Source organism: Diceros bicornis, chromosome 17 (assembly GCF_020826845.1).
Source record: "Diceros bicornis minor isolate mBicDic1 chromosome 17, mDicBic1.mat.cur, whole genome shotgun sequence".
Lineage (NCBI taxonomy): Eukaryota > Metazoa > Chordata > Mammalia > Perissodactyla > Rhinocerotidae > Diceros > Diceros bicornis.
The window spans coordinates 45746789-45767487 of NC_080756.1; the positions used below are offsets into that span (position 1 = coordinate 45746789).

At 36.2% G+C, this 20699-nt stretch overlaps 1 protein-coding gene across 1 annotated transcript in view; it reads right to left on the reverse strand.

Moving 5' to 3' along the window:
• The window catches only part of PTPRO (protein tyrosine phosphatase receptor type O), a 46590-nt gene extending 26127 nt beyond the window's left edge, over window positions 1-20463 (reverse strand). Inside the window, exons 1-7 of the mRNA XM_058558705.1 lie at window positions 20274-20463; window positions 17647-17779; window positions 15325-15445; window positions 10879-10947; window positions 8489-8572; window positions 3789-3824; window positions 306-387 (exon numbers count right to left, since the gene is read on the reverse strand). Of these exons, the coding sequence (XP_058414688.1) occupies window positions 306-387; window positions 3789-3824; window positions 8489-8572; window positions 10879-10947; window positions 15325-15445; window positions 17647-17650 (396 nt within the window). The 5' untranslated portion in view covers window positions 17651-17779; window positions 20274-20463. The remainder of the gene's footprint in view (window positions 1-305; window positions 388-3788; window positions 3825-8488; window positions 8573-10878; window positions 10948-15324; window positions 15446-17646; window positions 17780-20273) is intronic.
• Between the last annotated feature and the right edge of the window lie 236 nt (window positions 20464-20699).

The window sequence follows — 20699 nt, forward strand, 5'->3', positions numbered from 1 at the left end:
TCCCCTGCACTCTTGATCGCCTTGGTTTTCAATGATGGCTTCTCCTGTCACCATGCTTGTTCACCCCAGTACATCATCTGATCTCTCCTTCCCTTCATTTGTGCACTCAAGCCCTGACCTACTAGCTAAGGGTTGACATCGCACCGATCCAGTGGATTAGACACCTTTGAGCCCAATTACCATCCTGCCCATTATGAACCACATCACAAGCATGGTTCTGCGAGCAGGGAAATGATGCCAATATAAACGTGCCAATTCCTATGACCTGTTTACCAGAGAAGGCAGGAAATACTTCATCCACTCACCTCAAATTGAAGAGAAAATTTATAGTCAGAGTCTTTGGCCATGTCCTTGATGTAGGCATCAAAGTCATCCAGTTGAACCGGGCTTTGTCAAACACAAAGAAATGTATGTTTTAAAAATTCTGTTGATAGGTGTTATCTACTGTTTAACACCATATTTCTCAAACATGAACAATTTTCTTGGAGAAAATAGAAATTTTACTTCTCAAAGATTAGCATTCATCTTTTTATTTGGTTAAAGTTACTAGTCCTTACCATATTGTAATTAAAAAGAGAGCCATATATATTAAACTTCCTTGAGATAGGATAAATCTCTAGATTTTCAATTGGCTCTTGTTCTAGCAGTGAAATATTATATACATGCATACTCATATATATACATGTATATGTGTTGTTTCTAGAAAACTCTGGTTTATGGAAAAGAACAAAGTCTGAAGGCCTGTTTGAGTTATGATTTTACTTTATTGACTGTGTGATCTTGGAGAATTTACCTAAGTCTTCTGAGAGTCAACATTCTCATTTATAAAATACTATAGTCATACCTACCTCACAAGGTTGACTACTGAAGAATCTTGTAACTTTAAACAAGCTTTACCAGTATAAGGAATTATGCTGCTAGCTACACTGTCTCCCCAGAGCAGAGGCAGGGTCGTGGGATGAAGCATCTACCCAGAGAGGTCCCAGTGCCTCACTCTGAGAGCCATATTTAGAGGCTTGCTTATCCATAAAAGTTTTGAAATGGTTCAGAGGTACAATCAAGTAACACATCCCACCTTATGTTTCTGCTTCTGTAGCAGAAGTTCTCACCTCTTTCCTTTACTTTGTGTGTGATAAAAATTAGGTTTATTTCCTATAGTTTACTGTGGCTGCTTATGTCTTCTCCAGCCTACCTATTTCAACCTGCTCCCTAAGCTTCTGCAGGATACCACACTCTGTCATCTAATCCAGGCCTTTCCACGTTGGCAGGGTCCACATAGCTGACCTTTCCCTTAGTTTTGTTGCAAGTTACTCAGTTTATATCATCTACTTGTGGTCTTGTGTCCTATTAGCAAATATATAGTATTTAATAGATATTTGTTTAAAGTTGTTGATTAGCTAATCTGATAGATAAATTTAGGTTAAGATTTTAGTAGATCTTAAAAGGCATTATACCTCCAAGATAATACATTTAAACTTGAGTAGTTTTACTTAATGATAATGACATTAATGACTTGTAGCCGTAAAACATACTATAGATCATAAATATTCACATATGTTATCTTGCTGGGTTGATGTTTGAGGTAGACAAGGGCACATTAGCCCCATGCTCCAGATGAGAGAGTCAAGGCTCAGAGAGTCAAGCGAGTAGTCCAAGATCACACGGCTGCTAAGCATAGAACCCTGACCAGAACCCAGGGAGAATGACTCCTGGTTAAAAGCTTTCCCACTTCCGACTTGCTCTCCTTCCAAAACAACGGCTACATGTGGGCTCCTGTCCTGGAAGGGACTCCATTAGAGCTGCACTCTCTGGCTGCCGGCCTTGAGCAGTGCATTGACCTTCAGGTTGGATTGAATGATTCTAGTTTTCATCTCAGCACCAGGAAAACGGGAGCAACAAGAGGGAAAGCAAATCGGAGGAAATATTTATGGGTTAGAAAAAGCAAAAGTAGGAAGAAGAGGGAAAATAAAGACAGAGGAAGGACCAGGAAATAGAAGAATGAACATCAGGGAGAGGCGGAGAAGGGTAAGGAGGAGAAAAAGAAAGCCGGGAGGGAGCAGGGATCAGCAGGACAAAGATCTGGAAGGAGAAGGGGCAGGAAAGGAGTGGCGGAATGAAGGTAAGTGGAGACAGGAAAGGCAAGCTAGGTGGACATAGTGGTGGCATGGCATTTGGAGCGAAAGAGTAAAGGAAAGAGAAGGTAAATGGAAAGGTGAGGGGGAAAGCCCCTCAAGAAAGGGCCTTTAAAGAAACAGGGACGATTAGAAGGAAAATGAGAAGAGGGAAGGAGGAAGCTGGTTTGCCATGGGATTTTGGCTTGTGGGCGGTTCCGCCACTCCCACACTCTACCCAAACTTTTGTCCCCATCCTGCTTCTCCTTCTCCTCTCTGCCTGGGTCTTGGGAGGAACAAGCCCTGATAGAGTTCCCTTTTGGTCCTGAGACTCTGTCCTCTAACTCCTCAAGTCTATGCCTCTCTTCCTCAGTTAACAAGCCAATTAATAATTTTGGGCAAGAAAGTCTTTCTGTTTCTGTGAAATCGTTCCTTCCAGGTGGCAATACTTCTCTGTTTAGGCTGGACTTGTCTCTCCTACATCACTTGCTATATGCCAGTGGAGTGCATTCTGATTTGAAATAGATTTAGGAAAAAATTATTCTGTTATTTATATGTGCCAAAAAATTATATGTCACTCAAGGCTACATAGAAATGTTTTTGCATCAACTTTTCTTTTGTATTATGTACTCCATGATTTTTTCTCATTAGCATGGATGCCATAGATCTGGCTAGAACCCCTAATTGCCTCATATTAATTGACCAATAGTCTATCCTAGGCAAGTATCAAAGATGAACTCTATTTATAGGAATGTTCTACTCTTTATATGTAGAGTTTTAATTAAAGGCCTGGAGGTGATAATCTAATTAGACTGTTGAAATTAACTGATGCTTAATTTTTCTCCCGCCAGAATCTTAGTTCTTATGACTTAACAGTTCAGTAGATAAGTGAAACCACAGGCTATCTAGAGTAATTATCCTTTTCTATTTATTATAAAGATTTCCTGAGATAGCATTTCTCAAAGTATTTATTATAATATCAAATAGAGTAAAAGCCTTTTCCTGCAATAAGCACAGAATTTCAAAATACAAAATGGCAAAGGTTTTTGTACAACTTTGATGTAGCTAAATATTAGATTTTTTAATAGATTTAGAATAGCAGACTTCCTTCCGCAAGACTTTTATAATTCCTAACTACCCATTCTTTCTCAGTTTTCATATGGTGATAATTTTCCTTACTCCTAACATGGTTTCTGGGATACACTTTCTTAGTGGTCATCGCCATCTATACGTATAAACACACCAACACATAATAGCTTAGCTATTACAGTATACATTTGCCTCTTTCTTAAGCATCCTTTCTATTTGAAGATAAGCAATCTTTATAATTTGAAAAGTTTAGATCATTAAAACGATCTAAATTTAGAACAAGATCAGAACATTAGAACAAAAGATCAAATTTAGAACAAAAGATGAAAATTTAGAACAATTTTTATGTGAAATATTTTTAAATGAAATAGTAAGAAAAACTTACTGTATTATATATGTCACAGTTGCTAAGAGACTAGATCTTATGTGTTTTCACCACAAAAAGAAAATGATAATTATGTGACATGATGGAGGTGTTACCTAAAGCTACAGTGGTAATCATATTTCAATATATAAACATATCACATCAACACATTGTACACCTTACACAATGTATGTCAATTATATCTCAATAATAAAAAAACTTACTTAGTCAGTTTCCTCTTCTTTAAACCATTTTTACTCCTGAGAATTAAAAAAAAGACAAATTTATCTGGGCAAAAGAATTGATTAACACAACGATTAAACTTGAAGAGTTTTCAATAATTACATCAGGTACCTCAACTTTAATTTTCTATAAACATATCTCAGGTTTGTTTAATTACTTTTCCTTAAATGAGACGATAATGATAATAATTTTAGATTCATTTTTTAAAACTCTATTAGACTGCATTTTATATTTATTTTTTCCAAAAACTGAATTCTAGAGATATAATAATTTTTTCTGTCAGTGATTAAGTTGCTAAAGTATTTTGTAAGTATATAGAAGTATCTACTGCCCAAATACTCCAGGTTCTACAGGCAAGAAGAAAAGAATCGGGGCATAAAAGTGAGAAATAATGGTGGGAGGGTGGATATGTTGGTCTCTTAGTTAAAGACTAACATAACCTTTGCGGACATTTTTGTTGGGCATGTGAATTTGCGCTATGGTGTTGGCATGTATCTTTTATAACTCTCCTATGGCATTGTTCTTATTCAATTTTGAAGTAGTTTTTAAGCTATCTGAAGAATTGGACCTATTACCTGTTTATTCTTAATTCATTACTAGTCTGTAAGCTCAAACACATGTAATGCTAATGTATGCTTCATACATAATGCTGTGCATATTAATTACATTTTTGAGGGGATATTTAGGGCAATTGTTTTCAACTGACAAGTAAGACAACTGACCTACGTTAGCTAATGCTAAGATAGCATCTGTCTTCCATACTGGGGATTTGGAGGGAATAGACATTCCAGTTTTTATTTTGCCTCTCCCTCATTCTATCTAAAAACCACTGTAATGTTGGACAGAGCTGTATCATATAGGCATTTGGGAACCTGAAGAAATACTCATTGAATAATTATTTACTCAGCTCTTGTGATGATAATTTATTAACTTTAGGAATCTCACATTTATTTCACGTAGAAGGAGCCAAATACTTGGGAACTTCGTGAAAGCAGAATATTAGCATAGACAACTAACAGTTCTGGTAAACTCAGGAGGCTGCCAATATATTTCACGATTGGGAGTGAAATAAAAAAAAAAATTAAGGAAACCTTTCCTAGCCAAACAATCTGTAGGGGAAACTGGGAAGAAACAAATTTATGTGGGAGGGTGACACTGAATAAATTCAGTGCTGAAATATTAAGCTGCTACTATTCAGCAGCTGTGTAGAAATCTGATTAATGGAGGAGAGTCACTTTTATTTTCTTTCAGTCTCATTCATCGATTGAATGAGCTTTAAATATAATATAAAATTTTACCACGTTTCGTATGACTTATTGTCATACACTTATCGTCATAAGTGTATGTCTTCATGATGTGTGTACAACTTTCATTATTCTGCTTAGATTTTGCTGAATGCCTATAGATTCCAAAGGGTTCCTGTATCCTACGGATGTGGGACAGGACGGGACTGAATTACGAGACTCCCCAGCAACACTCATCTAGAATTTTCCTACATTTTCAATTGCTGTGCTAATTCTAAGACGATAATCAGAGGAAAATTCACTTTTAAACATGTAAGTTAAGGCTTTTCTAACAATTTTAACTTTAGCACATTATGGAAAGAGCTAGTGTGTGTGCATCTTACAGTGACTATCTTGGGTGATATTTACTTAGGGTATCTTCTGGTCATTGCAAAAGATTTCCAGAATAACATAAATAACACCCATCAGACATACAACATAAATGCAGACAGGATCATGCACTTCTTTTAGTTTTTCTCTTTCACTTATATTAGGTAAGGTTCCAAAACTTAATGACTTCAAGAAGTTAAGATGCATTCTTCATAAGTTCTTCCTGGTTATGACAGTCTTGGAAAGCCAAACAGACTGGAATTCATTCCAAAGAGGAATATGAGGCAATGGCAGAGACATGGGATTTATAACGATTAAATACAAACAAAAAAGCCCAAAAGACATAGCACCTCAAAAACACTAGATGCCTCCAATTTCATAAGCACTACTTACTCTTTTATGAGCTAAATGGAAATCATCCCTAAATCTTAGAATGGTCTTTAGAGCTATATCATTCTCTGAATAGAACACGCAGTAACCATGAGTAAAGCTGAGCAACTTAAGCTAAATGTTGCTTCATGCTTAAAATGTCAACTGTTGAGGATTTAGAACAAGTAGATGAATACTTGAGTAGACCATGAGATGACTACGGTAGTAAAAAAAAACAGAGTAGTAACACTGAATCCAGATAGAGTTAGCCCCAATGAGATGATTTTCTTTGAATTGGAAACACGATCTGAGATCATTCAAGTCAGAAATCCTGGCAGAATACAGTCTTAAGACTAAGCCAACGGGCACTGGTGCTCCACACCGATTCTGCTACCACCCCAGGAAAAGATTCAGGCAACACTATGAGAGAGAAAGAGTCTCTTGATTGCCACACAAACCACTAGAGCCATCGGGAGGATTTTAGAAAATCAGCAGGAACATATATTTCCACAGAGTTGACAGTTTAGAGAAGCTGGATAGTGTGTTAGGAAGGAGGTGGGGGGTGGCTCTGTTATTTGTGGTAGTTGTTAACAGGGTAGGTGAAATATGAACACAAACACATCTGATGGGGAATTAAAAATGACTATTTAGCAAACGAAAGCAGGGGAAAATATCCACGAGGGATTAGATGAAGAGAAAAGTGGTAAACAGTAAGGAATTTGGGTGGGGTTTTGAATACTGAGCTGTTCTTGAAGGAGCAGGGACCGTGACTGTTACTTCTTTTATACCTGGCATAGCACAAGCCTAGGGCTGAAAACATAGTTATGTTCAGTATGTTTCCATTGATTGATATGTGGATAGTTTACTGAGAGTGACCCAAAGTATGGGGCTCTATGTTTTATCTTCTCTTCTTACCTGGAAAAAACCATTTACAGTCTCAGAAACATTCTTCTAAAAACTATTGAAGGGCTTTTTCCCCCTAACTTGGGTCTCATGCTATTGGATCAGTACTATAAATAGCAGCCCTTGAAGGGGTTACTGAAACTTGAAGATGTGTTCATCCGGGGGACCTATTAAGAAATACGTGCAAATAAGCATAGGCTCACCTGATATAACCTTAAAACAAACTGAGGAAAATCAGAGAATTGAACAGGAAAATGAATATAATATTATATGCATCTTTCTTTTGTTTTAATTGAAATCTGTGGAGGCTACTTTAAGTAACTTTTTTGCTACAAGTAATCTAATGATAGGTTGAATACTTGAGAATGATTAATAGACGTTGAGTTAAAAGTAAATGTATATTTTGAAGGTCAAAATAGAATTTATGTGTACTACTCATACCTGAAAACTATCTGATGTTAAAAACTTAAAATATTGAGTTGACTATGACGAAGCCCTATCCTGAAAACTGTAGTTAAAAACAAACTTAGAATAACAGTGAATGGGTCCTCATCATCCAGTATATTCCTCTGGCTTTATTACTTATACGTTGGTGTTTATCGTGTTTCAAAAGTTTTCCTCTAGTCTCTCTTTTTTTTTTTTAAAAATACAAATTCTGGTAGCAACAATCTCTATTGTGAGGAAGTCCTTTTTTAATAGTTCTTCCATTGCAACTTGAAGTCTTAAACTTTGCCTGCTGTATTTATTCCTTCAGAGGAGCAGAAGAACATTCGATCAATTGTCTTTTTAAGTAAATAACTTTGCAGATTGCTTTCCATATTTCCCTCCCCCACCTCATGGGCCATTTTTTCCAGTCCATCAACTATTTTTACTGCTTTTTTCTGAGTCCTTCTCAAGTTGTCCACATGTGTGGATCTGTCTGTACATAATTTAGTACTTAAACATCATGGGCTGATCCTTAAGGACAATGACTTTTTTGTCAGTTTTTGTAAAATCACTACCTTTTTCCTTATGGCTCAGGAAAAGAAATATTCCTTCTAGATACTTTAGTCTCAGAATTCAAGATTATTATTATTATATTTTATAAACATGAAAAAGATACTCTTTGAGATTTGATTATTAAAATGATTTAAAAGTCAAGAAAATAAGAATTTAAAGGAGGTTGCTTTTTACAGAGGAAAGAATAGATTTCAGAGAGACCTGGGTTTGGAACGTGGATTTTCTATATAGTGGTGTGATGTTAAGATAGTTAATCTCGTTAAGCCTCTATCTCCATGTGTCTAAAATGGGGCTGATAATACTCTCTACAGAGTTGTGGGGACAATCAAATAAGATAATTATACAAAGAGCCTTGCACAAAGTCAGGCGTTCAATATTCATTGGGTTAGCATTATTATCAAAACATGGAAGCTCCAAATATGGGAGATAGTACTCTGGGTTTCTCTACCTTAGTGTATTTTCACTCTCTAATGGATGGAGATAGTAAGGAAAATGGAAAGCACCATCTACAAAGATGAGAGGCCAATGGATTGACTCAATGAAGAAACAATTGACTAGTAATAAATGGAAGAAAAGCCTGCCAAAAACATCACAGGAAGAAAATTTAATTGGGAAAACATTACTGTTAACATTTTGATATCATTAACTGCTTTAATCCATTTCAATACGTGATTAATACTTTTAAATGCTGCCAAACACATAGAATAATTAAAAAGAATTTTTCCTTTTGCTTTACTTCCTGAAAGCTAACTTTGAAAGACTTTGTGTTAGGTAAACAGTAAAAAAAAGTCACTTACCAAGGATTAATATAAAATGCCAAAAGATAATCAGTCCAAAGACATGAGGGTAGCAGAGTTAAGAAAGCAAATATGCTCCTACGCCTGTGAGCATTAATAGATAACAGATGTAAAGACGAAAAAGTGGCAAGAGTTAGTAATATAAACTGTGAACAGATATCAGTAAATTACCTACTGGGATCAATTAAAATGACAAGCACCTTAATGACAATTAAATATTATTCCATTCTGTGAAATTTAAACACAAAGCCTTAAGCGCTATAATATTGCTAAAATCAGTTTTATTCACGCATGGCCTTATTGTAATCAGATATATTGCTTTCAACTTATTTTGTGTCCATTAATCTGCTATTACGTGATTACATTTTGCGTTTAGTTAAATGAGGCTCCTAAATGCGTCATGAGTAATCCCGAGTCTCATTCTTGGATATTACCCTTGCGAAGCTTAAGCCTATTTTAAGAAACCTCTGTAACATCATTTGATGGCTTACAGCAGCCTGTATGAGGCGATATAAATGGTGAGTTTATGTATATTGATTCTGGTAAGACTCTTCTTATAATGCTGCACTAATAAATGTGACTTTCTGTATTATTTTTAGTTTAATACATCATTTCTAAAAACCAACCCTTAAAACAGAGGTATGCTATGACACTCAGGCATCATTCATTCAAAATAAGCAGCCCATCCACTGTCTAGCCTGTAATCTTACTAATACTCAGTTGAGTGGGAGCAAAATTATTTCATTTTACTTTAATTCTAATTCAGACTGTTGATTTAAAAAGCCTGGTTTGAATCCAATTTCAGATTTTTAAACCAGTTGTAAAATAGAACATTCATTGACATCGATTTAAAAATTTCCTATGGCTGTATCTATAGTTATTCTGAGAATTAGGGGGAAAAATGCTGTCACCTTGTCACTTTAGTTGTTACAAATCCCCACTGAGATACCTATTCTCAGTCAGCCAGAAAATGTTGGTGCTGGCAAAACTGTCTTTGCCAAGAGCTGCAGGAGAATTTTCTTGATTTTATAGAAAGGTCCTGAAGTGAATTCTCTTTTGCCTCAGTTCTCCCATAAATTCTATAAATTGTGGCTGGTTGTGCAGTTAGTCAATATACAGCTCTCCTGAGTCACATGTATAATTAGGTCAGTTCCTAGATGGGTGCTCGTCACTGCTCTGTGACTGGGCCTTTCTAAAGGGTGGGCCAGACAAGAAACAGATATCAGTGAGTCAGTCTCTTAATCTTGGGAAGAGTGGTAATATATTTGAACAAACCCAGCAATGTTTTCTAACTTTTTACCATCAAGAGTTTATAGGTTTCTTTTTCTTCACAGTTGGATTCATCATATTTTAATAGCAAAATTCTATTCAGGTTAAAATTTAAAAATAGCACAACATATTGTCTTGTTAAAAAGAATCCTCTTTCAATTAGATTTTCAGCTAACGTGGGCATCAACTAGATGCCTACTCAGGGAAGTAAAATTTATATTTTAAATAAAGCCCTCCTTCATTGATTCTATAAAGTTTCCAGTCTCACATATCTATTTCTTTAAAATTAACCATTTTGGGGAATAGGAAAACAGAAAAAAAATGACTTACCAAGGATTAATATGAAATGTATACATTTAAATATGCTTTGCATGGTTGCTTGCAAAAGAAACAAACTAGATCATGTAAGCAGTGCTGGCTGCATATTAATGGTCACTTCATTAGCAACTTTGTTGGGTATTGATTGCAGTGTATGGGATTGTTAATTCTCATGTATCATTGTGAGGTACAATGTCAATCAATTTAATCTCCTGACAATGCTTTCTTAATTCTGAAAATATCTCCTCCCTACAGATCCTTAATACTCAAGCATAAAACAAAACGAGGCTATGTTCTTTCACAGGATTTTCCTGGCTTTGATATCTATTTACCTGTAAGTATAAGAGTTGAGAGCCCTGGGCCATATACTTCTATTTGATTTTTGAACGGAAGTGGTGGCTCATATCCCAGGCACTGAAACTTGAGTTCTAAAGAGAGATGCTGCTCTGTCTCATGCTGCTTCAGTGGAGTCTCTCCTCGTGCCTTCAGCCACCGTTTATTTGGTGTGGCTCCTGTGTGTAAGCCCTTCTTTGGCATGGTTATGGGATACTTGAGTATCCTTAGTCCTTCATTTAATACAGCAAATACAGAGCAGACTATGGCATTTTCTCTACTTCGTAATTGTATTACAACTAACACACACCAATGTACTCTGAATATCTAACCTTTGAAAGTCCATTCTCAAAGAAACTATGAAAGGATAATCAGACAAAACATTTATCCCCCAAAAATAGTACAATAAAGTTTGGAGCTCACATAGCATAGCTATGCTATCTAGAGGCTTGTTCTAGAAGAATACTCACCAGTTGTATGGAAGCTTTCCATCCCTCTCCAAAGACGCAAAATTGACAAAAGTTCCCGCCCCACACTCCCTGTTTGAAAGGAACCACAAAATAAATGTTACTGCTTGACAGCGCATTCTTTTACCTGACATGAAAGAGTCTTTCCTGGCTTATCATTACAGCATTAAATTAAAAAAAAAGCTAATACAGGTTCCGTATGTTCCTCTTTCACATTCAATGAAAAATGGAAAAATTATACAAAGCAAAACAATTTTTCACAAGGTCACACACACCCAAATCAAGTTATATGAGGCCAAAAGGATTTGGTTCACAATCCTTTCCAAAGGGCACTCAAGATCCTAACAAAAATCTTTGAACTATTAGGGGTATAATATTTTTTACAAACACTTCAATAGTAAGGTATAGAAACTCTCATAGATAAACTTAGGGATTTCCATTTTTGGCAAATATTCTTTGTAGGGTTTTGTTTTTATAGCATTTTGATTTTCTCTCTAATGATGGATCAAGCTGGATTGTTTCCTTCCTCCAAAATTTTCCCCTCAGTTGTGATGCCCATATCATTCATTACTTGAGAGAAGAGTAAGAGTGATACACATTGAAATAGATTGGTTTTTGTAATGCCTCTTATCCAGAATGTTGCTTATTAATCTATCAGTAGAAAATAACTGTTCAAGTTTATTTTTCTAGAAGTGGAGGAAAAAGGTAAACATATTCTCATGCCTTCTCTACCTTTTACATAATAACATGCATAAATAATACAGCTCACTGGGGCTCATTCCTCTCATTTTTTCCTCTATATGAAATTGATGGTCTTATTCAGAATTGAAGCAGAGATTTAAACATCATTGACACAATGTGCTAATTACTTCAGGTATCTGCCTGTTCTTATTAGAGTATTCTAAGAATAGTTTTCTTCTTTGAAAAATACACTAATGTATTAGTATATCAAGTTGCCCTATAAATTACACATCATCAATTAATTTTCCTATGTCAATTTCCTATATATAAGATTTATTTTACCCTCTAATTGAAAGGTTCTTAATCTTGGGTCCAAGAACAGAATTTAGGGCTCCATGAACATATGTGGGAAAAAAGTACATCTTTATTTTCACATCTCTAACTGCAATTTAGCAGTTCCTTCAATTATTAAAATAGGCAACAAGCCACAATAATGTCATCAGTTTTTATGATATTTACTAACAAGAGAAATTGCAGATCTTTTCCCTATATGATTTCCCTAGACACAGCTCTTAAGGAGAAAATAGCTCTTATAGACCAATGTATTCTCTTAGCACCTAGAATAGTGCATTCGCTTAGAACGTGCTCCTTATATATTTATTATATATTTATTGACTGAGTGCATATTTGTGACATAAAGGTGGCAGTGCTGTTAATCAGAGTGAGGAGCACATGGAGAGGTGCAGGAGAAAGAGGAGGAGAGGAAGAGTTAAAAAAACAAAAAGGAAATTGCAGATATTTTTCTATAATAGACCTGCTGCAGATATTGAAATATTGTTCATATTCATCACTCTGATGAAATTATGAGTTATTAGATACTCTACTAAATATTATCTAATGTATTAATAAAGAAGCACATAATACATTTGTTTTTTAAATATTTTGATTACCATATTTTAATATAATTAATTTTTTAATCCTACGTATTTTATTTTATGCAGTTAAAAAGAAAGCATTATTCTTGGAAGAGCTCCACAGGCTTCATCAGACCGCCAGAGAGGATCAGGGCACAAACAGTGTTAAGAATCTCTGCTCTAAGGACCAGCTGGCTGAAGTAGAACCACTCCTCCTAAATATCTTGCTGTACGCACCACAAAGACCGCTCGTGCAATAATACCCTCATAAATACCACAACTTCCATTACTACATCTATTACCACCCCCCCCCCCCAGTGCTACTGTTATGAGCTAACATTGATTGCCTACTTCCTATCATGCTGTGCAGTTACTGCGTGAATGCTCCTAACTATCCATTAATGGAGGGGCTGTTATCATCTCTTCTTGATATGCATTCTTTCCCTGGCTTCCAGGCTACCACACTCTGTTAGTTTTCCTTCCACTCCACTGGATGCCTCTTGTCAGTTTCTTTTGCTATTATCTTTTCTTCTCCCTGAAAATCTTAATATTAGATCGTTCTGGTGCTTAATCCAGGGCCATCTTCTCTAATTACACTTACTTCCGGGATGTCATTCCAGTCTACAGCTTTAATACCATTTATATGCTAACAACTCTCAAATTTATATCTTCAGTCAAGACCTCTCTCCTGAACACCAGACTTTTATGTTCAACTGCCTGCTCCATGCCTATACTTGTAGCCATCTCAAACTTAACATTCCCAAAATTGAAGTCTTGATGTTCCCCAAACTCTGAAATCTTTTCACCTGGAATCTTATCTTAGTTTATGGTACCTCCATCCTTTCAGTTGCTAGTGTCAAAAACTTTGGAGTCATCCTTGATTCTGATTCATTTTCACTTCACATGCAATTTGTTAGCAAATCCTGTTGCCTCTATTTTCAAAATGTATCTGGAAGCTGATCATTTCTCCCTACCTCGATTGCTACTACTCTGGACTGAGCCACTACCGTCTCTTGCCTGGATTACTGTAATGACTTCTCGGGTTGATATGCCTGCTTTTGTCCTTGCCTCAGTACAGCCCGTTTTCTACATAAAAGTCAAAATGAAAATGTTAAAATATAAATCAGATCTTCTGCCTGAAACCCTGCAATGGCTGCCCATTTTACTTAGAGTAAAAGCCAAAGTCCTTCCAACAGCTTAGGAAGCACTAAGTGATGTGACGTCATCTCCTGCTACTCTTCCTTTCATTTCCTCTGCTTTAGCTAGACTAGCCTCTCTGCTATTCTTTGGATATGCCAGTCATGCTGCTGCCTCAGGGCCTTTGCACTAGCTGTTCCCTCTGCTGGGCATACTCTTCCCCCAGATAACACATGGCTAACTCTCTCATTTTCTTCAAGTCTTTTCTCTAATGTCACCCTTTCAGTGAGATCTACCCACCTCCCAGAGCTTCTCTCCCCATATCCCCATACAGTACTGCTAATCTCCCTTACTCTGCTCTATTATTTTTCTCTTATTGTCTGCTGACATACCATGCGGTCTTTTTATTTTTATCTTTATTATTTATTGTCTGTCTCCTCCACTAGAATATAAGCTCCATGAGGCAGAAATTTTTGTCTCTTTTATAGACTGCCATACCCCAAGCACACAGAGGAGTCTGACACACAGCAGGATTCCATTAATATTTGTTAAATGAATGAATGAAGTTTCAGTGAATGGTACAACGTGGGTTGTACATTAGGATTTGACTCCAGTGAGTATAATTTCAGAGCTTTATACTCTAGCCACCGTGCAGTACCACCTCCCTCCCTATCCTTCTAAGATTTGTTCACATGCCAACACTCAAGAAGCTTAATTTTTACATTCAGAACTAATCTCTTTTCTCTACTTTCTTGCTGTCTAATTTTTATCTCCTTTCTGGTACAGGTCAGTTTATACTTTTAAATATATTTATTTATATGTATATCTCCAGCTAGGCTCTAAGTTCCTGGTGGGTAGCTTGGATGTCTGATTTTTCTTTGACTATGCCACATAAAGCACTGATTAAATTGTTATTGGATGGGTAAATTTATTTATGAATAGGTAAATGATAGAACTCTGAGAATGGAGAAGGATGTCGATTGATAATCCAGCAGGCTAACATTGGGCAAATACAAACTTGAACCAAATTTCCCAAACCCAATAGGACTCAAGTGGGCAACAGTCTTTTAAGAGAATTGATGGATTGTTCTGATTACACAGGAGATCATTGAGGATATGCTCTGATGAGAAATACATCAGTGGTCAAAGAAATAGGGAATCACCAAAATTATAAATCAAAAGGCTTTTCTAACTGCAAGAAAAATGAAACTGCCTACAGCTCTGAGTAATAGGAACAAAACTACTAGGAGACCTTTAATGGACCTAATCATAAACTCTATGGATATTTTCTGATAAAAAAGCTTCCACAGAACCAACGAAGAGAGGGATTTTTTCTTTCCTGTGGTCTCCACACACATTAACTCCGTTCATTCATCATACTGAGTAGGCATAGATCTTTCTTTTACTCCAAAATGTGTTTGAATATATCCAAATGTAACAAATGGATCCCTTTGTGTGGGCTACTTAAAATGACAAGATTGATAGTAAGACATCTGGCTTTGGGTAAGCAAACAATCCTTTGTTTTATCGTTTCAAGAGTAACATTTTCTAAAACAATATTGAAAAGTCTCCTTAGAAAACACACAAAATAGAAATAGACACTGAAAAGTGAAATCAAACTCACCGCTGTACAATTTTGGTCTGCAAAAGCATACATGTATGATAAATAAAAATATTTTAAAGGCTATGGGTAAAAGAGCAACCAAACTTAACGTACCTAGCCATCTGCAGATGCTTTTTCCTAAGAATGATAAGGGTGACGAGTAGCAGTCCGATCAGCAGTGTGCTAAGGATGGCCAGCACTGAGATGACCACCACATTGGGATTCATCTCTGTAACTAAAGCGATAAAGCATACATTTTCATTACGACTTCCATTACACGGAAATTAACAGAACCGTTAATTGTCTTTCATCTGGTCCTAAGAGCAATGAACTTATGATGATGAAGACAACAGCAACAACAATGTTTCTACAAGCTGGCAATGGCCTCTTCCTGGTCAATTATAACTTAGTAGATTGATAAAGAGTGTTTAGGTGCCTGGAAGAATTGAGTCCATCTCAAAGGTCCACGTTGAGGATGTTCTAATAAAGGGAAACTGTGAAATGTGAAGAATGCCTGTGCCATTATTTAAATTCATTTGAAAACAAAAAAATCTAGAAGTACTATCATTGGGTAACATTTTCAAAAGCTTAGAGAGTGGGAGCTGCTTATTTTATGCCCGTGACTTTAAAGTCAGAAAGCACAGCTGTATATTTCGCTCACAACTAATAACGTATATGAAAAAGGCATTAGCAAGCGACCATCTGCTGCAGCACTTAACACATCGCTAGAAGCAGGCACTCTGATGATCTGTAACCATATGTTGAGAGGTTTTCCATCTGCACAACTCAAGAGACTAAACCAATTAATAAGGAGACCAACCCCTTAAGAACAGGGGTTATGTCCCTTTCATATACTTTGTATAAAGATTGGTCTACTGAGGCACTTAACATTGCCTAGTTCATCACACTACATGTAAGAGCAGGATATCGAAGGAAGGAATATACGTGCAGTGTTATTATAAAACTCTTAAAAGTGGACCAGAGGAGAAGAGGAGAATGACACCATCTTCTGCATTGATCATAAAATCACAGACCTGGCCAGCACACACAATCCCTAAGGCTTTGGGTATTTGCCACTTCTCATTTGGGCCAGCTTAGCTCCAGTTCATGGGCAGAAAGAACATTCAACTCATGGTTATCAGAGCTTGTTCAAGCTCACTTGACTACTAACTGCCATTTGGGGAAGCTATTTTATCTGTCTCTCTTGGCCTCCTTTTCCTCACTTGCAGCTAAGTTTAATAACATGAGCTTTTCACCGGGTTTGCTGTAGAGATGACAAGGAATAATGGACATTAAAGTGTACTTAGAAAAGTGTAGAAGGATGTAGAAATGAGAGACCATTAAAATGCTTTTCAGGTCCATTTTTGTCCTATCTTCTGAAAAAACAAAAATTAAAAACAGAAAACCATGGGGCCGGCCCGGTGGCGCAAGCGGTTAAGTGCGCGCGCTCCGCTGCGGCGGCCCGGGGTTCGCTGGTTCGGATCCCGGGCGCGCACCGACGCACTGCTTGGTAAGCCATGCTGTGGCGGCGTCCCATATAAAGTGGAGGAAGATAGGCACAGATGTTAGCCCAGGGCCGTCTTCCTCAGCAAAAAAAGAGGAGAATTGGCGGATGTTAGCTCAGGGCTGATCTCCTCACAAAAAAAAAAAAAAAAAAAAAAAAAAAAAAAAAAAAAAAACAGAAAACCAAAAAAAAAAAAAAAAGTCCATTTTAGTCATCATTGAATATAGCAGCTAAATATATGATGAATGTTACAGAAATGAAAATGAACTCAGTACAGGGATAATGTGATAGGAAAAGTGGTTTTACTAAAGGAGACTTCATAGAGGGCCTCAGATTGCAGAACCAGACTCTTAACAAACAGGGGAGTAAAGCATATAATATAACTCAGAAAAAGAATAAGCAAGCAACATTGTTCTAGATCTTTCATTAATTTCTAATTTCCCCATTTATACTTCCTGTTTGATTGAAAGTCTTCTGCTTTGACCCAGTAATTTAGGTTTGCCGTTATTTGATCAGTGACAGCTAAGGGCCAAAATAGATGAATCCAAGTTGATTACGGCACTGTGGCTACCATTGGAAAGGATGATGAGGTTGATGATAACAGCCAGCATTTACACAGCATGTGCTAGGGCTTTGTGTACTTTATTTCTAAGCCTCAAAACAACTCAACAAGGTACATATTATTATTCCAGTTTTAAAGATGAGAAAGCAAAGGTTCGGAGATAGTAATTATCTTTCCCTAAGTCACATAGCTAGTAAGTGCAGTTTGGGATTGAAATTAAGGGCTCCCTAACCCTGAAGCTTGGAATTTTTTAATGGAACATGGGTTCCATTAAAAGGATAGATTATATATATTTAAAAAGAAAACATAAGGAAAATCTGGAAAGATATAACTTCCAAAGACACCAGATTCCACTATTGCATGTAATTACCCATTGTTGAGACGGCTATGAACGTAGGAACACTGGGGCTGTTGTGGCTAAAGCTGGTGACACTACAGTTGTAGGCAGTGGCAGGAAGGAGGCTGGAGATGGTCACGACATGAGAAGAAACAGAAATTGGTTCCTGAAGATGCAGAAAATAAGATAAATGTTATGTTATCTTTATCTGTTTTGTTGTTTAAATTATTTTTTCATAGTTGAGTAGGTAAGATATGGATAGGGTAAAAAAATTTAAAAGATGAAAAAGGATAACAGTGAAAAATAGGTTTTCTTGTGTCCCTATTCCCTATCTGCCCAATTCTTTTCCACGCAGGCAGCCACTGTTGCCAGGAATTTTTTTTCCCATATTTTATTGATGTATAAACGTATTAGATAGAATTTAAAAACCTAAGTGATAACATAGTTTATGCATTGTTCTGCTTATTTTTTATGTTAGTTATCAGTATAATTTGATGCTTTTTCCATATCAGCATAGATAAAGCCGTTTTATTCTTTTTAAGGGCTGCATAGACATCTATTGAAAGGACTCACTTTATTTATCCAGTCCCCTGTTGATGAATGTTTAAGCCGCCTCTGATTTTTTGCTATTACAAACAATGCTACAGTGAACATAATTTCACAAATATGGGAACAAATGTATATGCACACATATTCAATATATGTATGTGTGTATATGTGTATATATATGTGTGTGTGTATATATATGTGTGTATATATGTATGTGTACACATATACATATGTGGGTATATATATATACACACACACACATTCATATACAAAACTTGTGTGTGTGTTTATGTATGGTATATGTGTGAACATGCACACATATATATACGCTCATATTCCTAGCAGTTGAATTGCTGGGTCAAAAAGTTGTATATTTTTAATTTTGAAAGCTATTCACAAATTGTCCTCCATAGACATTTTCCAAGTGACCCACCTACCATCAGTGTGTGACAATGCCTGTTTCCCTACACTCCTTCCAACACAGCGTATTTGCAAACTCTTCGAGCTTTCCAATCTTATTAGTGGAATCTGTACCTCATAGTTTTATTTTGCATTTCTTTCACCATGAGTGAGGTTGATCATCTTTTCATATGTTTAAGAGCCTTTTGTGTTTATTTTCTATGAAATATCTGTTTGGGGTTGTTGGTCTTTATCTTTTTTATTTGCAGTAGTTCTTTGTATTTTAAGGACATGACTCCCTTTGTCTGCATTCTCAGTTTTTCAGTAGCATCCACCACAGGCACAGCAACTTTGTATTCTCAAAAATATTTCATATTAACCTATTCTTGAGTAGAACAAGTTGTTAATTTGGTGAGCCAATGGCCAGACTAGTGACAAGTGTTACTGCACAATATAAAAAGATGAGCGAGCATAACACTCTTTTTCAAAACAAAGATCTGAAACACCCCTGCCTAAAGAGATGAGAGCCATCGGCACTTATTTGCCTCTCCCATCTCTTTCAGTAGCCTGTAAAAGAATGATTCTAGAGAAAGGCTTTTGCTAACAGGACTCAGTTCTAGTAAGTAGATGCCCAACCATTGTTTTCTTAAAGGAAGACATCACCGTAGTTGCAGAGAAGAAAATTCACTACTGGCAGAGCAGTTACTTTCAAAAAGGATTCTTAGAATAGAAAAAAGATTCAGCTGTTCAGTACGGATCAAAAAGAGATAAGTTTGTAGAAGGGAATTTCAAAGGGGAAAAGGAATCAAAGCAAATTATCTTGACACTCAGTGTGAAAAGATTCGTACTCCCAGAAATCCTTTCTTCTTCTTGATCTCATGAACTGCATTATTTAAAAATCATCAATTATTCATGTTCACAGCATTACGCTATACACTGTATTTTGTGACATCCCTCAAAATTTTCCCTTTTCCTTCCATGTCTGGCTGTACAATATTTTTTTCTGGTGGCTTTGTTACCCCTAGAGCTACTGGTTCATCTCTCTCCTTCCATTCATTTTGACCTGGGGAACAACTCAGTACTCATCATATCTGCTATTTGTGATTCTAAAGCTTTAACAATCACCTCCCTTAGCCTTCATTTTCCCCCCCAAAATTTTCCTCCTTACTAACTAGATATAGACTCTTCTTTTAAATTCTCTTAGTAGTATGGATCTCTTGTGGCACTTATGTTTTACTTTAATTATTTCTATACAAACAAAATATCCACAATTATATGAAAAAATTTTTTGAAGGCAAATGTTGACTCTACCATTTGTGTTTCATACACTGCCTTTCACATAACTGGCAATCAGTTGATATTTGTTAAATTATATTTTATATGGGTGTGTTTTCATCCCTTCAATCAATTTAATGGCCAATAGGAAAAATGAAACACTTTAATTCTTCAGTGTTACCCAGAGTGGCTAAAGATTAGGGACAAAAGATAAATATGAAGATGAGAAGAAAACTTTGCCATTTGGCAAGTTGGTTCTCATAACATATTTTGGGCTTGTTCTAAGCATACTGTTAATTTCTATCATGGAAACACAGAAGCTCAGATGAACAGTTTTCATTTTCTATAGTTCAAAGAAATAGAAGATTTTCATTTTGCTCAGATAATTAGCCTTAATCAAAATTAACTCAAAAAAGGAAAATCAAAATGTACAGTACCTGCAGGTTTGTTTCCTGAGTAGAGCCGACTTGTTGACAGAAAACCTCGAAGAAATCGGCGACTCCCTCCTCCACCCACAGCAAAGTCACCGACGTTTGGGTTTTGTTCACTGCAAACAGTGATTTTGGAGGAGCTGGTTCTGAGCAAAGAAAAGTTTTCAAAATTTGATTTAATTTAACATATTCTTTCTTCTTTCACTAATTAGCAGCATAAAATAGGCAAAAAGTCCAAATAGAGGTATTTAAGAGCACCATAAAGATTTTATATTGCTTTTGAAATATGTCCTTTCACAAAGACAGTCATCTAACTTGGAAGGCTGAATACTTTGCCTTTCTTGTCCCTTTCATTTTATACTTCTCTTTTTGCAACACTTCTGTTTTTTACTTCAGCTTTATTATAGACATATCTATTAATAGTTTTTTGTG